The sequence below is a fragment of the Molothrus ater genome, chromosome 4 (genome assembly GCF_012460135.2).
Source record: "Molothrus ater isolate BHLD 08-10-18 breed brown headed cowbird chromosome 4, BPBGC_Mater_1.1, whole genome shotgun sequence".
Classification (NCBI taxonomy): domain Eukaryota; kingdom Metazoa; phylum Chordata; class Aves; order Passeriformes; family Icteridae; genus Molothrus; species Molothrus ater.
In genome coordinates this window covers 11,401,190-11,414,731 of record NC_050481.2, presented here as the reverse complement: position 1 = coordinate 11,414,731, position 13,542 = coordinate 11,401,190, and the positions used below count along the sequence as shown (strand labels likewise).

General features: G+C 41.5%; 1 protein-coding gene across 2 annotated transcripts; it reads right to left on the bottom strand.

The window, feature by feature from the left end:
- Positions 1–142: 142 nt before the first annotated feature.
- Positions 143–13,441, bottom strand: AP1AR (adaptor related protein complex 1 associated regulatory protein). Of its 2 annotated transcripts, XM_036381909.2 has the most exons (10): positions 13,251–13,441; positions 10,317–10,365; positions 9,621–9,647; positions 9,131–9,156; positions 8,632–8,728; positions 7,814–7,912; positions 5,909–5,973; positions 4,949–5,022; positions 4,061–4,189; positions 143–2,529 (listed from the first exon to the last, which is right to left on the bottom strand). In XM_036381909.2, exons 1-10 carry the CDS (start codon positions 13,325–13,327, stop codon positions 2,279–2,281), a joined length of 894 nt encoding a protein of 297 aa, XP_036237802.1. In that variant the 5' UTR covers positions 13,328–13,441; the 3' UTR covers positions 143–2,278. The 2 variants fall into 2 exon arrangements, with proteins under 2 accessions (XP_036237802.1, XP_036237803.1); XM_036381910.2 differs by lacking the exon at positions 7,814–7,912 and having other exon boundaries at positions 13,251–13,439.
- Between the last annotated feature and the right edge of the window lie 101 nt (positions 13,442–13,542).

Below are 13,542 nucleotides of genomic sequence, written 5' to 3'. Positions count from 1 at the left end.
CTCATTTCCAACAGGAGAAGGGCTCCATACTCCAAATTCCCCAGGTCTTCTGCAACAGGTCCCCAGAAGGGACACTGTGGGATTCAGCAGGGCTCTGACATGGCTGCCACAAATCCAGCAACAGATACCACACTGCCAAATGTAAGACTTACTGAAAATTTTAATGACTCTTGAATTTGTACAGATAGGCATTTTACAGTACCCTGGAACTGCTTCACATGAGCTGTTTGTAGAATCCCTCCATTTCTCAAATACCCACAGAGATGGAGCATCACTTCAAAAGTCACCCATCGTGGTGCACTGAGCTCTGCAAATGTTATCATCAACCATGGCTACAGAACATGCCCATCACAGAAAAAGCTGGAGTCAGCCTCCTTTTTCCTCAGTGCTTGTTCATCCCAAGGGCAGGACTGTCAGCTAATTCCTCAAGGCATGGTCAGGATGAGGTCACCTCATGTTTCCTGGCCAGGAGGAGCAGTGACCAGTGCAGGGGAGGTGACAGTTTCAGCAGGTAAAAAACATGTTATTTACACGTTGAGGAAGTTGCCTTCCTTCCCATAGGAATATACTATATAAAGAAATATCCAAGAGAAGTCACACAGCAGTAGCCTAAGCCAAACCCAAAATATACATTTGATGTGTACAGGTCTTTAAAGCTCATTACAAGTATTGCAAATGTAAATAATGGCAGTAAAATATTTCCAGTGACATAGCTACAACTGAAATGAAGAGATGGAATGTTACCAACAGGATTTAACTGAAATGAAGAGATGGAATGTTACCAACAGGACTTATCTGTTCTCTCAGGTTACTTGTACACATTTAACCCCAGTGTGCAGGATTTCTGTTCCTTATCCACACTGTAACGACCCAAATATTCCAGATAGCTTCAGATGAGCTAAACCACATTTTTCACGCAGCTTTCACCAACAAATTCAGTTCTGATTATTGACAGAGCAGGTTCGTTACTTACCACAACGTGTTCTTTTTACTCCAAAACAAAGTTAAACCCTGTCACCCTTTCCCCCCTGGAAAAACGAGACAGCTGCACAAAATAATGGCAGAGTAGACTGGCTTTACTTTGAAACTTTGGGGAAAGCTTGAGAGCTGCAACTACTTTGTAGGCTCTCTTTGTTAAAAAGTAAGATTGACATGGAATACTGGGGGAGACCACACAGCACAGGACAGCAGTGGTGCAGTCACTGAACACCTCCTTGGATTTCAGCCCCTATTGGCAGGATTAACCATCCACTTGAGAGGCACAGGAAAGGCAGAGCACTTTAACACATTGTTAAAACATGAATTTTTCTTTTTTCTTTTCAAAATGCAGGTGTAAAAATTCAGTCTTTAGGTTCTTGTTCTTCCCACCCTGCCAGCAGCAGAGCCATCATCCCTCCCTGTTTGCTCACTGGATGTTGCTTTTCCATAATTGTTCTGGTCCAGTGGAATTATAAATTTTCCACAACTGAAGAATTTTAAGGACCATGTAGCAACAGAGGTTGGTCTGTTCAGGGGGGTTGGGAAAAAAAGACTTTGGTCCTCCCAGTTCTCCACTGGTTAAAATTCCCATTTTATTGACACATACAGAGAATTTATATTTTATTTTTGCTTTTCTATCTAGCACACGCTTACTAAGTCTGGCATATTATTATACAAGGCAGTAAGTACCTTACCTAACCTGATGAGTTTTACTGTGTTCATTGAGGTTAACCGTGCTTGGCATAAAGCAATTAAATAAATAAAATAAATGGAAAAAGGACAACAGAAGACTAGGAAGGCTTCAAGCTAGACAGGGGAAAATCTGCAAATTTGCCATGTGTCAAATTTGTTTTGCAGCTCTAAATAGCTGAAGAGCAAGTCAAAAAGCACAGAAATAGAAATATTTAAAAATTATTTCTCTATCTTCAAGTATTAAATTAAAGAGGACTGTATTAAATTATAGAGGACTGTTTCTGAGATAAATATTAGGCCAACGATGAATTTTAAAACAAAATCAATAGAAACATCATCCAGGAAAAAAAAAAGGCAAGTTAAAATATAGACAAGTCAAAGCTTCGAAGCTCCAATTTAGTGCAGATAATTTTCTATTAAATCCAGATACCCAGAAATATACACAGCAGTTTTCACAAAAGTGGAGAAGGTAGATGATAAAATTGCACTTAGTTCTGAATTCAGACTGTCGCTCGCCCGTCAGAAAAAGGGGAGCAGGTTACAAAGAGCAGAGTGGCCTCGTGGGTTCCATTCCCTTTGCAGCATTTGGGGACAGGCAGGGATGCCACTATCTGTCCTGGCGCTCGCACTCCGACAGTTCCAGCACGGGGTTGACGAAGCCGGCGTACTCGGAGTTGCCGTTGTCGTCCAGGGCGGCGGCGGCGCTGACGAAGTCGTTCTCCCACTCCAGCCCGTTGGAATCGTCGGAGGCCGAGGCCGGGTGGCTCCCCGGCTTCCTGCTGTTGAACTTCAGCGCCGCCCGCAGGATGTCTTCCTCTGTCCTGGAGCGCTCCCGCACCGGGATCATCCTGTTCATGCCTGCCATTTTGGAAGAGCTTAAATGAGAGATGCGGGACTCCAGGCGGCTCTCTAAAATGCAGTTTATTCTGTCTAAGAGGTTACAGCAGTCCAGGGTTGTGGGTGACAAAGCTGTGCCTACAGCTGTCAGCTCCAGCTGCAGGTAGGCCTGGAGACCCTTTGGTTTTGGTTATAGTGCATTATATACTTTTCTTTGCTGAGCATCTTAATGCAGTAGAACCAATCGATACTTTAACTATTATCTATAGCCTATCGTAACTACTATAATTACCATATTCATGTTACTATTCTGCAATCACTAAAAGTTAGTACATTACAGTTTAAGCTAGAAGTTGTTTTTCAGTTTTCTTGCAGTAGAAAATTCTGAGACTTTTTTTCTACTTGCAACATTTACTGACTTGTTTGCCTGTGCTATCTTTCTGCTTGGTAAAAACATCTTGTTTGAGGTGGGTTTATCCTTTTCTCGAAGCCATAAAAACCCCTTCCAACTAACACACCCTTTGCCTTCTTGGTTAGCCAGTAAGACTGGCTCAGCAATTCTTTTCTTCTATATCAAAACTTGCTTTCATTTCTATTCCTTCATCAGACTCAACATTTAAAAATCTTTCTGCCGAGCACACGTATCTGTGAGACTTTCTTGTCAAACTTTCATCCTTCCCAACACCATTTAACACACACAAACGGGAAACATGTGAGTTTCACCTAACTTTTATGTTTCTGCCAGGAGAAACAAAGGTAGAATATGGATAGATACTGGTGGTCTAGGAAAAGACAGACTCAATGGTCTAGAAAAGGTCTTCAGTTTGTTTAATTCCACACAAAATAAGGTTCTGGACACTGCTCAAAGACATCTAAGATTTCACTGGTTTTGTCAGTAATTACAGATGTTAATCACCTATAAGCAAACCCTTATATTTGGCTTATTTTTGGTGAGCCTTTTGATAGCCAAGGTCTCAACATTTTGGATAAACTTTCAACCAAGAGTTTTTGCAGGTTTAGTAAACAAAAGAAGAATATTGTATGCAGAAAACACCTGTAACAGCAGCAATGTTACTGCTGTATCATTGCTGGGGTACTCCTTGGAATGCAGATCCAAGTTCCCAGTGAGTGTTACAGGGCCAGTAATAAGGGTTTTTCCCAAAATACTGAAGTCAGACTCCTGACCAACCTCCAGGAAGAAAAAAAACAGGAAGAACAAGCTCTTCCTTCTGCTCCTGGCTCACGAGAGGGCAGCATTTCTTCACCATTACTTTTGTCAGGAGTTTACAAGTCAGTTCCACAAAATGCAGGGAAATTAATTCATTTATCTACTGGAGAATCCTAATAAATGAATTCATTTAGTAGGGTTATCTCCACTTTATCAAAAATAAAGAACTTGTCTCAGTAAAAATAATTTACAGTTTAACCATTACAAACTTGTCAGAAACTCCATCAGAAACAAGTTTAAAATCACCTTCCTTTTTGAAAATGACAAATTTACAATGAGCACAGCTTAAAATATCAGGATGAAGCTGAAATTCAGGATAAATACCTTCTTCATCTTCCCACTCTAAATCCAAGGAGGTGCTGTCATCATTCCCACTCACTGATTTGGTTTTGGTCATCAAGTCACAACTGCTCTCTGTGTTGGGTGTCAGCACTGTGGCATCAGATGAAAGCCCTATTTAAAAAAAAACAACCCATAATGTATTTTTAATTTGTAAATGTACTTGAATTTCAGGTTAAACATGCAAAAGTAAAATTTTAAATTAAGCTTTCATCGTACTTTGTGGCCATTTAAACCTCAGGCATGCTGGAAAAGGTACTTCGTCAGTTCAAAGAGTAATCAGTAGCTTATTAATAGTCAGTATCACTGAGATATCGTCTAATTACAACTAGAAAGGAACTGTAAGCTGAGCTTGTATGAAGACTTGTAAAAAAAAAAAACAAAAACAACAAATCAAGCCTCTCCTCCCCAAAAAACTAAACTACTCACACAGCCATCAGTCCTCCACCTTAGTGGTTGTCATGTACTGTCACCAAAACTAACAGCTAAAAGCTCATCAAATTGTTGTCCTCCAAACTGTTGATAGAATTTTTTAGTACAGGCAGCCAAATTCACCTCTTGCACGTCATTAGGAAAAAAATTAAACATTAATATGATTCTAATTACATTGCCAAGGGATGATTAAAAAAAAGCTATAAACACACATCTGCATCTTCAACTGGTTTTACAAGAAATGTTCACCACTATCTTTTATTTATCAGATAAAAAAATTATCAGATGTTTCAATTACAGATACATGTATGCACATTTTGTATTTGTGTGTGTAAACATAAAATAGAAATAATCTGTGTTTATTTAGAAAAAGAAGCAGTACTCTGTGCCCCTCAGGGTCCCTCAACATTTAGACATGTGCCTAAGGAAAGGCAGACTTACTGCTGCTTCGGAAAGCTTCATACTGGAATTTTGTATTCCTCAGGAAAGGATCGAGGTCCTCCTCTGCCACACAGCTGCAAGAACACAATTTTTACAGCTTTAGAAACCTCCAGGGCTGCCATCAAAAATATGTTAATCCACATGCCCCCAGCTCTGCTACAAAGTACGTAAACACTGAACTAAATGATTTATAAAATCATCTGCAAAATGCCTTTCTGTTCCTGTTCATCGCATCCTCTCCCAGCCTGTGCTTCTGCTCAAGTTTTATTAGTATTTTCAGTTAAAAATTAATTAATTAACTCAAAACAACTCTTCCCCTCTCTTCATCACTTTAGATAAAATCTCCTTAATTTTCAGTTCATTTTTTTAACTGATGAATTCAAACCCTGCTCCTGCAGTCCTTTGTTTTTAAAATCTGGCCAGTTCCTACTCAGTTTTCTCAGCTCCTATTCTAACTGTGCTTCCATAGCAAAATTCCTCCTACCCCCCTTGTCTTCTGTGCATGAACTTTTCCTACAATCAAACACCACTCCACTGTAAATTTCTCCACTTTTTTTAAAGCTTGTTTTTCCCACCACCACCACTGAACACAGGAGGTGGGAATAAAGAGACTTAAAATAAATAAATACATAAAAGACTTAATAAATAAAATTAAGAATATTAATGAAGGAACAGGCAGACTCTATAAACCATTTAAATAGTGTGTTTCTATTGGGTTTTTAAAACAGGGTCCTGAACAATAAAAATACTTTATGTTAGCTGAAATTTTACATATAAACACCTTTCTAAAATAAACCACAAAATGGATGTAAATATCTGTTAGCAGCTGAGAGTAGCACTGTATGCAGCAGTCTAATAACTCCAGCAACAACCCAAAATACCCTCTAGCTTTCCAGATGAGGAACAGGGCTACAGACAGTGAGGACTGTGAGTTATCAGGAATAAAGTTTGTTCTCTTACCTCTGGAACTCTCCATTGTTAACAGTATGTGCTCTCTGCTGTGTTATCCTGTGCTGCCTACGTTGCTATTAAGAGAAGCAAATCGTTGAAAAAGCTGAACATTCAAAACAGAGCTCTCAACCCTTTACCCTATTTTATGCACCTCCCAAAAAACCCATCAGTTTTTAGAAACCTCGGTCAGGACTGCACCTGTCTTGTCTGCTGTCTTCCTTAAGTGTTTTCTGTGCACAACTAACACCTGGGTGATGTTGGATTTCTTTTGCTCCATGCCCAGGAAGAGCCACCCTGCCATTTAAAAGATAAATATTTCCTACAAATCCTTTCATCCCTGTGCAAAGTAGTGCTGCCATCTCCTCTGGCTGTCTCCATCAGCACTAAGTGCTTCATCTATATTAATAACAGCTTTGCTGCCTTGCAGGGCCAAAAGTATTAATAACTCTGCTAATGTCAACTTCATCTGAGAGCTGCTCTTTGCTTTAGGTGTGGGGAGGTAACTGCACTGGATCTTGTGTTTTTCAGTCCCAGGATGATGATGGTGGGGTTGTTTTCTAGCACACTTTGCATCCTGGATGTTTAAATGATAATAACTGCAGGTGGAAATGTGCAAATGGGGAGTGTAGAGAAAAAAAGTAGAAGCAGAAATATCACTTTGTGATGGTTAGAGGTGAAAAGATTCAAGAACAGAGAGAGAAACAGACAGAAATTTGGCACAACACAGTCAACAAATCTGTCAAAATCAATTACTGACACACACACAACCATTTTCTTTCAGGATTCCTATACCCACATAATGCCCAATTTAGATTTATCTCCCTGTTTTGCCAGGTCACATCCCACTATCCAGCACTGCCAGTTCCTGGACACACACACATTAAAATTCCCTGCTGTTACAGACCCTGACATTTAGCAGGGCAACATCAGCAAGCCAAATGAGCTTTGAGAGAAGCCACACTTCCAAGAAAAAAGCCATTTTCCCATTTGTGCCCACAACCAGCAGGGAGATGAGTGATGCATTCCAAAATAGCTTCCAGTTTATCCAGAAGGGCTAAGTGCTTGATGCATATCTGGACAAAAACTCTTCCTTAAAATCCTTATAATCCTTATGGGTTTTGAGGCGGCTGTTTGAGCAGGAGATAAGTGGTACTAATTTTACACCAAGAGGAAATTAAAATCTCTACAACCCATTCTGTCTTAGGTCCTGACTAAAAGAAATGCATATTAAAAATACTGAAAGACAAGAAATACAGCATTTCTTGCACAGAACTTCTATAAAAACCAGTTAACACCATTTAAAAAAATCTACTTTTGTTGGCTTTCTGTAGATCATAAGTGGTAAGGAAAAAAAAGCAGGCAAAAAGGTCAGAAAGAATTAACCCTCCCACACCAAATGGCAAGGGGAGAGAAAGAAATGTGAAAGGAGAGCTATACTTGGTGACATAGAAATTAGATGAGTACTCCAGAGCAGGGTCAATAGAGAACACAAAGATAAGGAGCAATACAGTGCACAAATATAAAAAGTACATTTTACAAATCTAAATGATGTCTAAATTAAACATGTGCTCAATGTCAAGGATTTTTTTTACCCAAAAGCCACCAAAGAATATTTTTACATTTAAGATCAGTAACTTCTACATATTATATAAGAAGACTGTGAAGCTAATTATAGATTAAAATTATAACTCATTCAAAATCTCTACTCGGTGACAGAAGCTGTTTCAAACAATTATGGTGATTTTCAGCTGCTCCAACCAGCTGCACTTCCAAATCTTGTACTTCTTTCTCTACTTTGCAAGCCAAAGCCACCTCCTTGTCAGGTTTCCTGAGATGGAAAGGGTATCAGGGAAGTTTGCATACATAGGAACAGGACAGAGGCTCTCATAAATATTGGGGTCTTTTTCCCCTCACCTCCAAGAGCTTTTTCTGCTTTGCTGCCCTGGCTGCTTGACGTTGTGCAGCATATAAAGCCTCCTCTTCTAGTCTTAACTTCTCCTCTTGTAAGGCTAACTGTGTATGAACAAAACAGTAATGGTTAACAAAAGCAGAACCTATCTATCTTCCTATTATTAAAGCCATGAGTGCAAGAAAACAAAAGAAAAGCAGCTAGAAAAGCAAAATAAAACAAAATTGACTGCAGCTAAAGCATTAACTGGGTTTAACAGCTTCCCTCCCCGCAAGCAAACAGCCCAAGAAATTTAGGTAACTACTGAGAAAACATTTATTATGAACTAATAATATGCTGCAATGCTTTTTTCTATTTTATTATGGACTGCACAGTGAAAGATTTAAAGATTTTCAGTTCCATAGTTCATTGGCACTTTAGATCAAAGTTCATCCAAGTTCTACATTGTATTCCACATCATATTCCATTAACTGCTGCACCACTAAAACAGAATAACAAATTATGTGGGTTTTTTTTTCCCTTAAGAAAGTCGTGGAGAAAATTCAACACAGGAAAAGTTGAAGCAAGAATATTCCCCATTTGGTCTTGCACTGAAAAAAGGGTCCAATTTAAGAGATCCTGGTCAGGAACCCAGCCTATTAATTCCACTTTTTTCAGCTAAGAGGCTGTTAAAAAGAAGGAATTTGTGCATCTTGTAGGCTAAAAAATACCAACTGCTGAACAAAACCCAATTGCTCCGTGTGAGCGGAATCTCCCGGTGTCCATGGCGGATCCTAACATTTTTGGAGGAAAAACCATTTGTACTCTCACTGTGACTACTTACCTCTGACTGAAGCTTCAGGTCAACAACCCTCTGCTTCTCAGCAATGGAGTTGTAGTGTCTCTCTTTCAGGTCTGCAATTTCTTCCTCAGTCAGAGGCCTGAGGAAACACAAAAAAAGCTCCATCCATTATTCATGCATGACAACCCTTTCTTTGCGCTTTGACAAATCTGTGTGGTCTATCCTGACCAGTCCTTTAATGTACATCCAACAGGCTCTGCTTGTGGCCTGCTCCTCCTGAAAGCTCCAGCTTGTTTAGGACACTGCTGTCTCTCCTTGCTCTCACAATATATATTATTTATAATTTATATCTTTACAGAAAGCATATTTTCATCTCTGCTAACAGAACTACTGGAACAGAAGCATTACTGTCACTGCAGTCCTAACCTCACTTTTTTTTTCCTACTCGTTTTTGTCCCTTGTTTCTCCCTTACTCTGTTTTGTTTAGTGTTACCAGTGGGACAGCAGAGGGAAGGAGAGGTCTTCAGGCTCAAAGTCTTACCTGTGACTGCTTCCAGGGCTCTCCCCCTGTTAAAATAAATAAAAAAGTCTGTTTTTTTGTAAAGACAGCACTTCCAGAACTTCCCTTAGCAAAGCAACCCAGGTCTATTTCTGTTCTCTGACTGAGGGCACTTGCTGAGTTTTATGCAAGAGTTATACCAGCAGCAAATTCTCCTTTGAGTCTCCCCAAATGCTCTTTTTCCTCACACCTCTTCTTTTCTTTTCTTCCTTCCCAAAGTCCATAGTGCCCCCTTCCTTAATGGGTTATTTCCCAGAGGAAAGGCCACTTTCCATACTCCCCAAAACCAATCTCTAAGATCTTTATCCAAAGTCTTAAATTCATACCCTTAGTGCAAGGAAAACAGAAAGCAAAAAAAAAACCAAAAAACCCTGTGATTTAAGTCTACAACTCAGTTTAAAGCAGGAGGAAGATGCAGATGTTGGAACCATTTTTAAGGCTTGTACAAGCAGGTTTCACATGAGGTACTCACCTCATCACTTTCCACCAGGTTCTCAAACTGCAGAGGAAAATAAATAAATTATTTTTACAACTCAATATAACGAATCACTAAAGACTCATACAGCAAGTATGATTGCATATTTTATGTGTCTTGTAAAAACACCACTCCAGTTCTAACAGTAGGACTGTAACCCTACTTTCAGAGGAATTTTATTTTTAGAGGTGGACCTTCTTAGCAATGTTTCTCCTCCTAACAGGAGAAGAGTCCTAATTAAAAAAGAAGCATTCTAAGCTGCACAAACTCACTCTCTCACAACAGGAAGTTCTGCAGCACAACAGATTTCCCCTTCTGTACATAACTTTCTGGACAGCCCAAGCATTACCTACAATAATTAATGTTATCCTCAGTAATGGGGGCAATCTGGCTGGCCTAGGACTTGCAGAACACTCAGGGAAAGTAAACCAGGTTTCTGGTTAACCTTACACTGGTTAACCTTACACTATTCCTGGTTAACCTTACACTACCCTTGGCAAAGAGGATTTAAATCTGGACGTTGGGAAAGGACCTCTGTGGACTACAAATACCACAAACTATAAGGTAACCCAAATCTGGGCTGGAATATCCCAGAATGTTTCAGTGTTCATAAACTGCAGAAAGTGTTAAAGGCATTGCCAGGATTCAGCTTTTCCCACTTTTTCTTAAATAGCTAAAAATGTAAGTGCTCACCTCTATAGTGAAGTGTTCTCCTGTTGAACATGTTCTAAAATACTTGGATCTGGAAAAATAAGTTTACAGTTAGACTGCAGAAGACTTTTCCATACACAGCAGAAGGTGAATGAACCTGAGAATTTAAAATAGATTTTAAAATATGCTAAATATAAAATAACAACAAAATCTTCATGTATTTAGTACATTGACTTATTAACTACAGCAGGGAGAGGCAAAAGCATGTAAATGCCTTCTGTAGAACTGGGGAAAAAACTACAACCCTTGTGAGATGAAATCACTTGTCAGGATGCTGGACTTGACATTTACAGACTATTAGCACGTTCTGCAATCCCTTTAATCTGTTTTTCCTGGAAAAAAAACATTGTTCCAGGCAATTTCTGAAAATGCTCTTGCTCACCATGGCACTTAACTCTTTCCTGGTATCTTGCACCTCATCAGTGCTAAACAATACATTTTATTTTGACAGCTTGGCACATCCAGAAGGCTAAGCCTCAGAGAAAAATATCCAATAAGGTCAAGGCAATCCTTTTAAACTAAAATAAAAAATTAAATTCACTCTCTAATTTTATACAGGGAATTGGTTTCTTCCCTGATTTTTATTCAGAATTCTTCCTATTTTATTTGAATTATTTTACAGGGGACAGTTAGCCCTGTCCTCTACAAACCCCGACACAGTGTTAAGTTCCCTGAATACATTTTTACCCAGCTAAGGACATTTGGCCACGATCCAGAAGAACATTCTAACATAAACACTCTTGAGTGCAACATCCATTTCATCGAACTGTTTCCAAAACCAGGGTTTCCAGTTGCAAGTGCTGACTGGTACAAGGAATAAAGCCAGGGCCTCAGGGATTTCTCTACTTGCACGAAAAGATCCTTCAGCACTCGCAACCAACACCAACACTGTGACAATAATAAAAGCAACACACCAGCCAAAGCCTGAATTATTTTAACCGTATCGGATTTCATCTCCATCTCATTTTTCTTTGGAAGCCACTTTAGGGAGCATCTCCCCTGGCAACTTGTTGCTCTACCCACTGGTTCCTTGTTGCACAACGTTTTCTGCCACTAAAGAACCTTTTCCAGAGGATTCACTGCTGGGAAACCAGAGAGGAAAGGCCACTTCAAGGCAACTATGGAAGCCTGAGGTCATTAGGGACACAAACAGAAGACCCATCAGCTTCACTCCTGCACAAAACTTCAAGTGAAGAATCAGCAACCTATGAACATGTTTACACCTTTTATAATTTTCCTTTAAGCCCTGCTTTTCCATAGTTTTCTAAGTCTTTTGGTTGGGTAGCTCCTGGAGAAAACAATTCAGCTGACAGGTCACAGGACCTATAGAGACAGTCAAAATTATCTTCCACGATCGGACTATTAAAGAGACTAACTTTTCATACATATATATATACACATACTCCATCCATATATATATATAAAGCTGCACAATTCCAAGCAAAGGCAACTTACAATCTTCCAGGATATTGAAACACTTACTAAAAACTCTATACTTAGTTGTTTAATTAGGAGCTGGGGTTGGGGGAGGATATGAGTGATTAAAGTAATCATTAAGTTGATAAGCTACATTTTTACATTATGGTGTTCCAGAAACAGCCAAACATGGACAAGGTGGTACCAATCTAACTTGCAAACTCGATAATATGCCACATTTTACAGTTTTGGTTTTAATAGAATTCCCTGCTCAATGGAAGGAAAATAATCTCAGCACTGTGACACTGCTCTGTAAACTACCATCACCACCACACCCAGAAAACAAATCTGATCTGAAGCACAGAGGCTAGCAGTCTTCTGTACGTTTTATATGCCTCAGACTTTCATTGCAGGTTGTGCAACACCTGAACAACTAGACAATAGAGCAGCAGGCAGGAAGATTTGTTTCACTGGCCAGGACAGCCTGGTATTGGACTAACAAATGCAGAGATTTGCACTAAATTTTTTGTCACTAAAATTGTCACTAGATTTGCTGAAAAAAGGGGTATTGGCCTGTGGAAGGAGACTCAGCAAAACACGCAGAAAGGAGAAGCTTTCAAGTTGTGCAGGAAGAAGCTTTCAAGTACTGCCTGGCGTTCTCAAAGCACAACAAAGTGCTACTTCGGTGCCAGCTACCAAGGCATCAGAGGTGTTCCCATCCCCTCTGGTGGAGCACTAAAAATACAAGCAGGTATCCTCTACATGCACTGCCCTGGTTTTTCACCCCTGCCTTTGAGAAGCAGCTCGTCTGGAAGGTGAGACTCGCCTGCCAGAGCTGGTGTGAAGCAAGAGGCCACATGCTTGCATCATGTAAAATGCCCAGCTTATCTGCTGAGAGCGATTTCTACCCTAACACATCGAAAATGAGTGATGTGTAGGGATCCAGTGCCGGCCAGGATATGGGAAAAGCCCTGTTTGCACTGTGCTTTTCCGTGAACTGCTTGTGGCAGAATGAAACAGGTTGTCGCACGTTTCCAAGAGATAAGGATTCCTCGGAACCATTCTGCAACAGACATGAGTTCATCCGAACCATTCTGCTCCTGATTTATCCCAGCAGCGGCTCAGCCTCTGACTCACGGCGAGGACGAGATCACATTGCAGAAAACCGGGTGTTTTTCCATTGCTCCCACAAGCACGGCCGCCTGCAAGGCTTTTGACAACTGACCTGAAAAACCTCTCTGGGCACCTCCTGCCGGAAAACACCGGGGCTCAGAAGCCGCTGACCCTGGAAGCGCATGAGCCCCGACCGCACAAAAACCGCACCGAGCCCGGCGGGTTCCCGGCGCCTCCATCCATCCCGCCGGCACGCCCAGGAGCCCAGACCCCGCATCCCTACCCACCCCGCCACCCCCGGTGCCCCACGGGGAAGGCGGAGCCGGCCGGCCCGGCACCTCCCCGCCCCGGGGAGGGGAAAGGGGCAGCGGCGCTGATGCTGCTCACCCTCCGCCGCGCTGGATGCGGCCGGCATCCCTCCGCAGGAACAGCCCGCAGCACCACTGCGCCCAGCAGTTCCCCATGGCATCCTGCTGGCCGCAGCTCCCGCCGCCTCCCGGCGGCCGCGGACCCCCGGGAACAAAGGGCCGGCACCGCCGCGTGGCTGCGCAGGGCCGGGCGGGGCTCGCCCCGAGCGCCGGCACCGCCCCCGGCTCCGGCATCATCGGTGACATCGGCCCGGCACCGGCCCTGCCCGCCAGAATAATCCCGCCCCTAGAGCGGCTTCCCCCGTGGCACG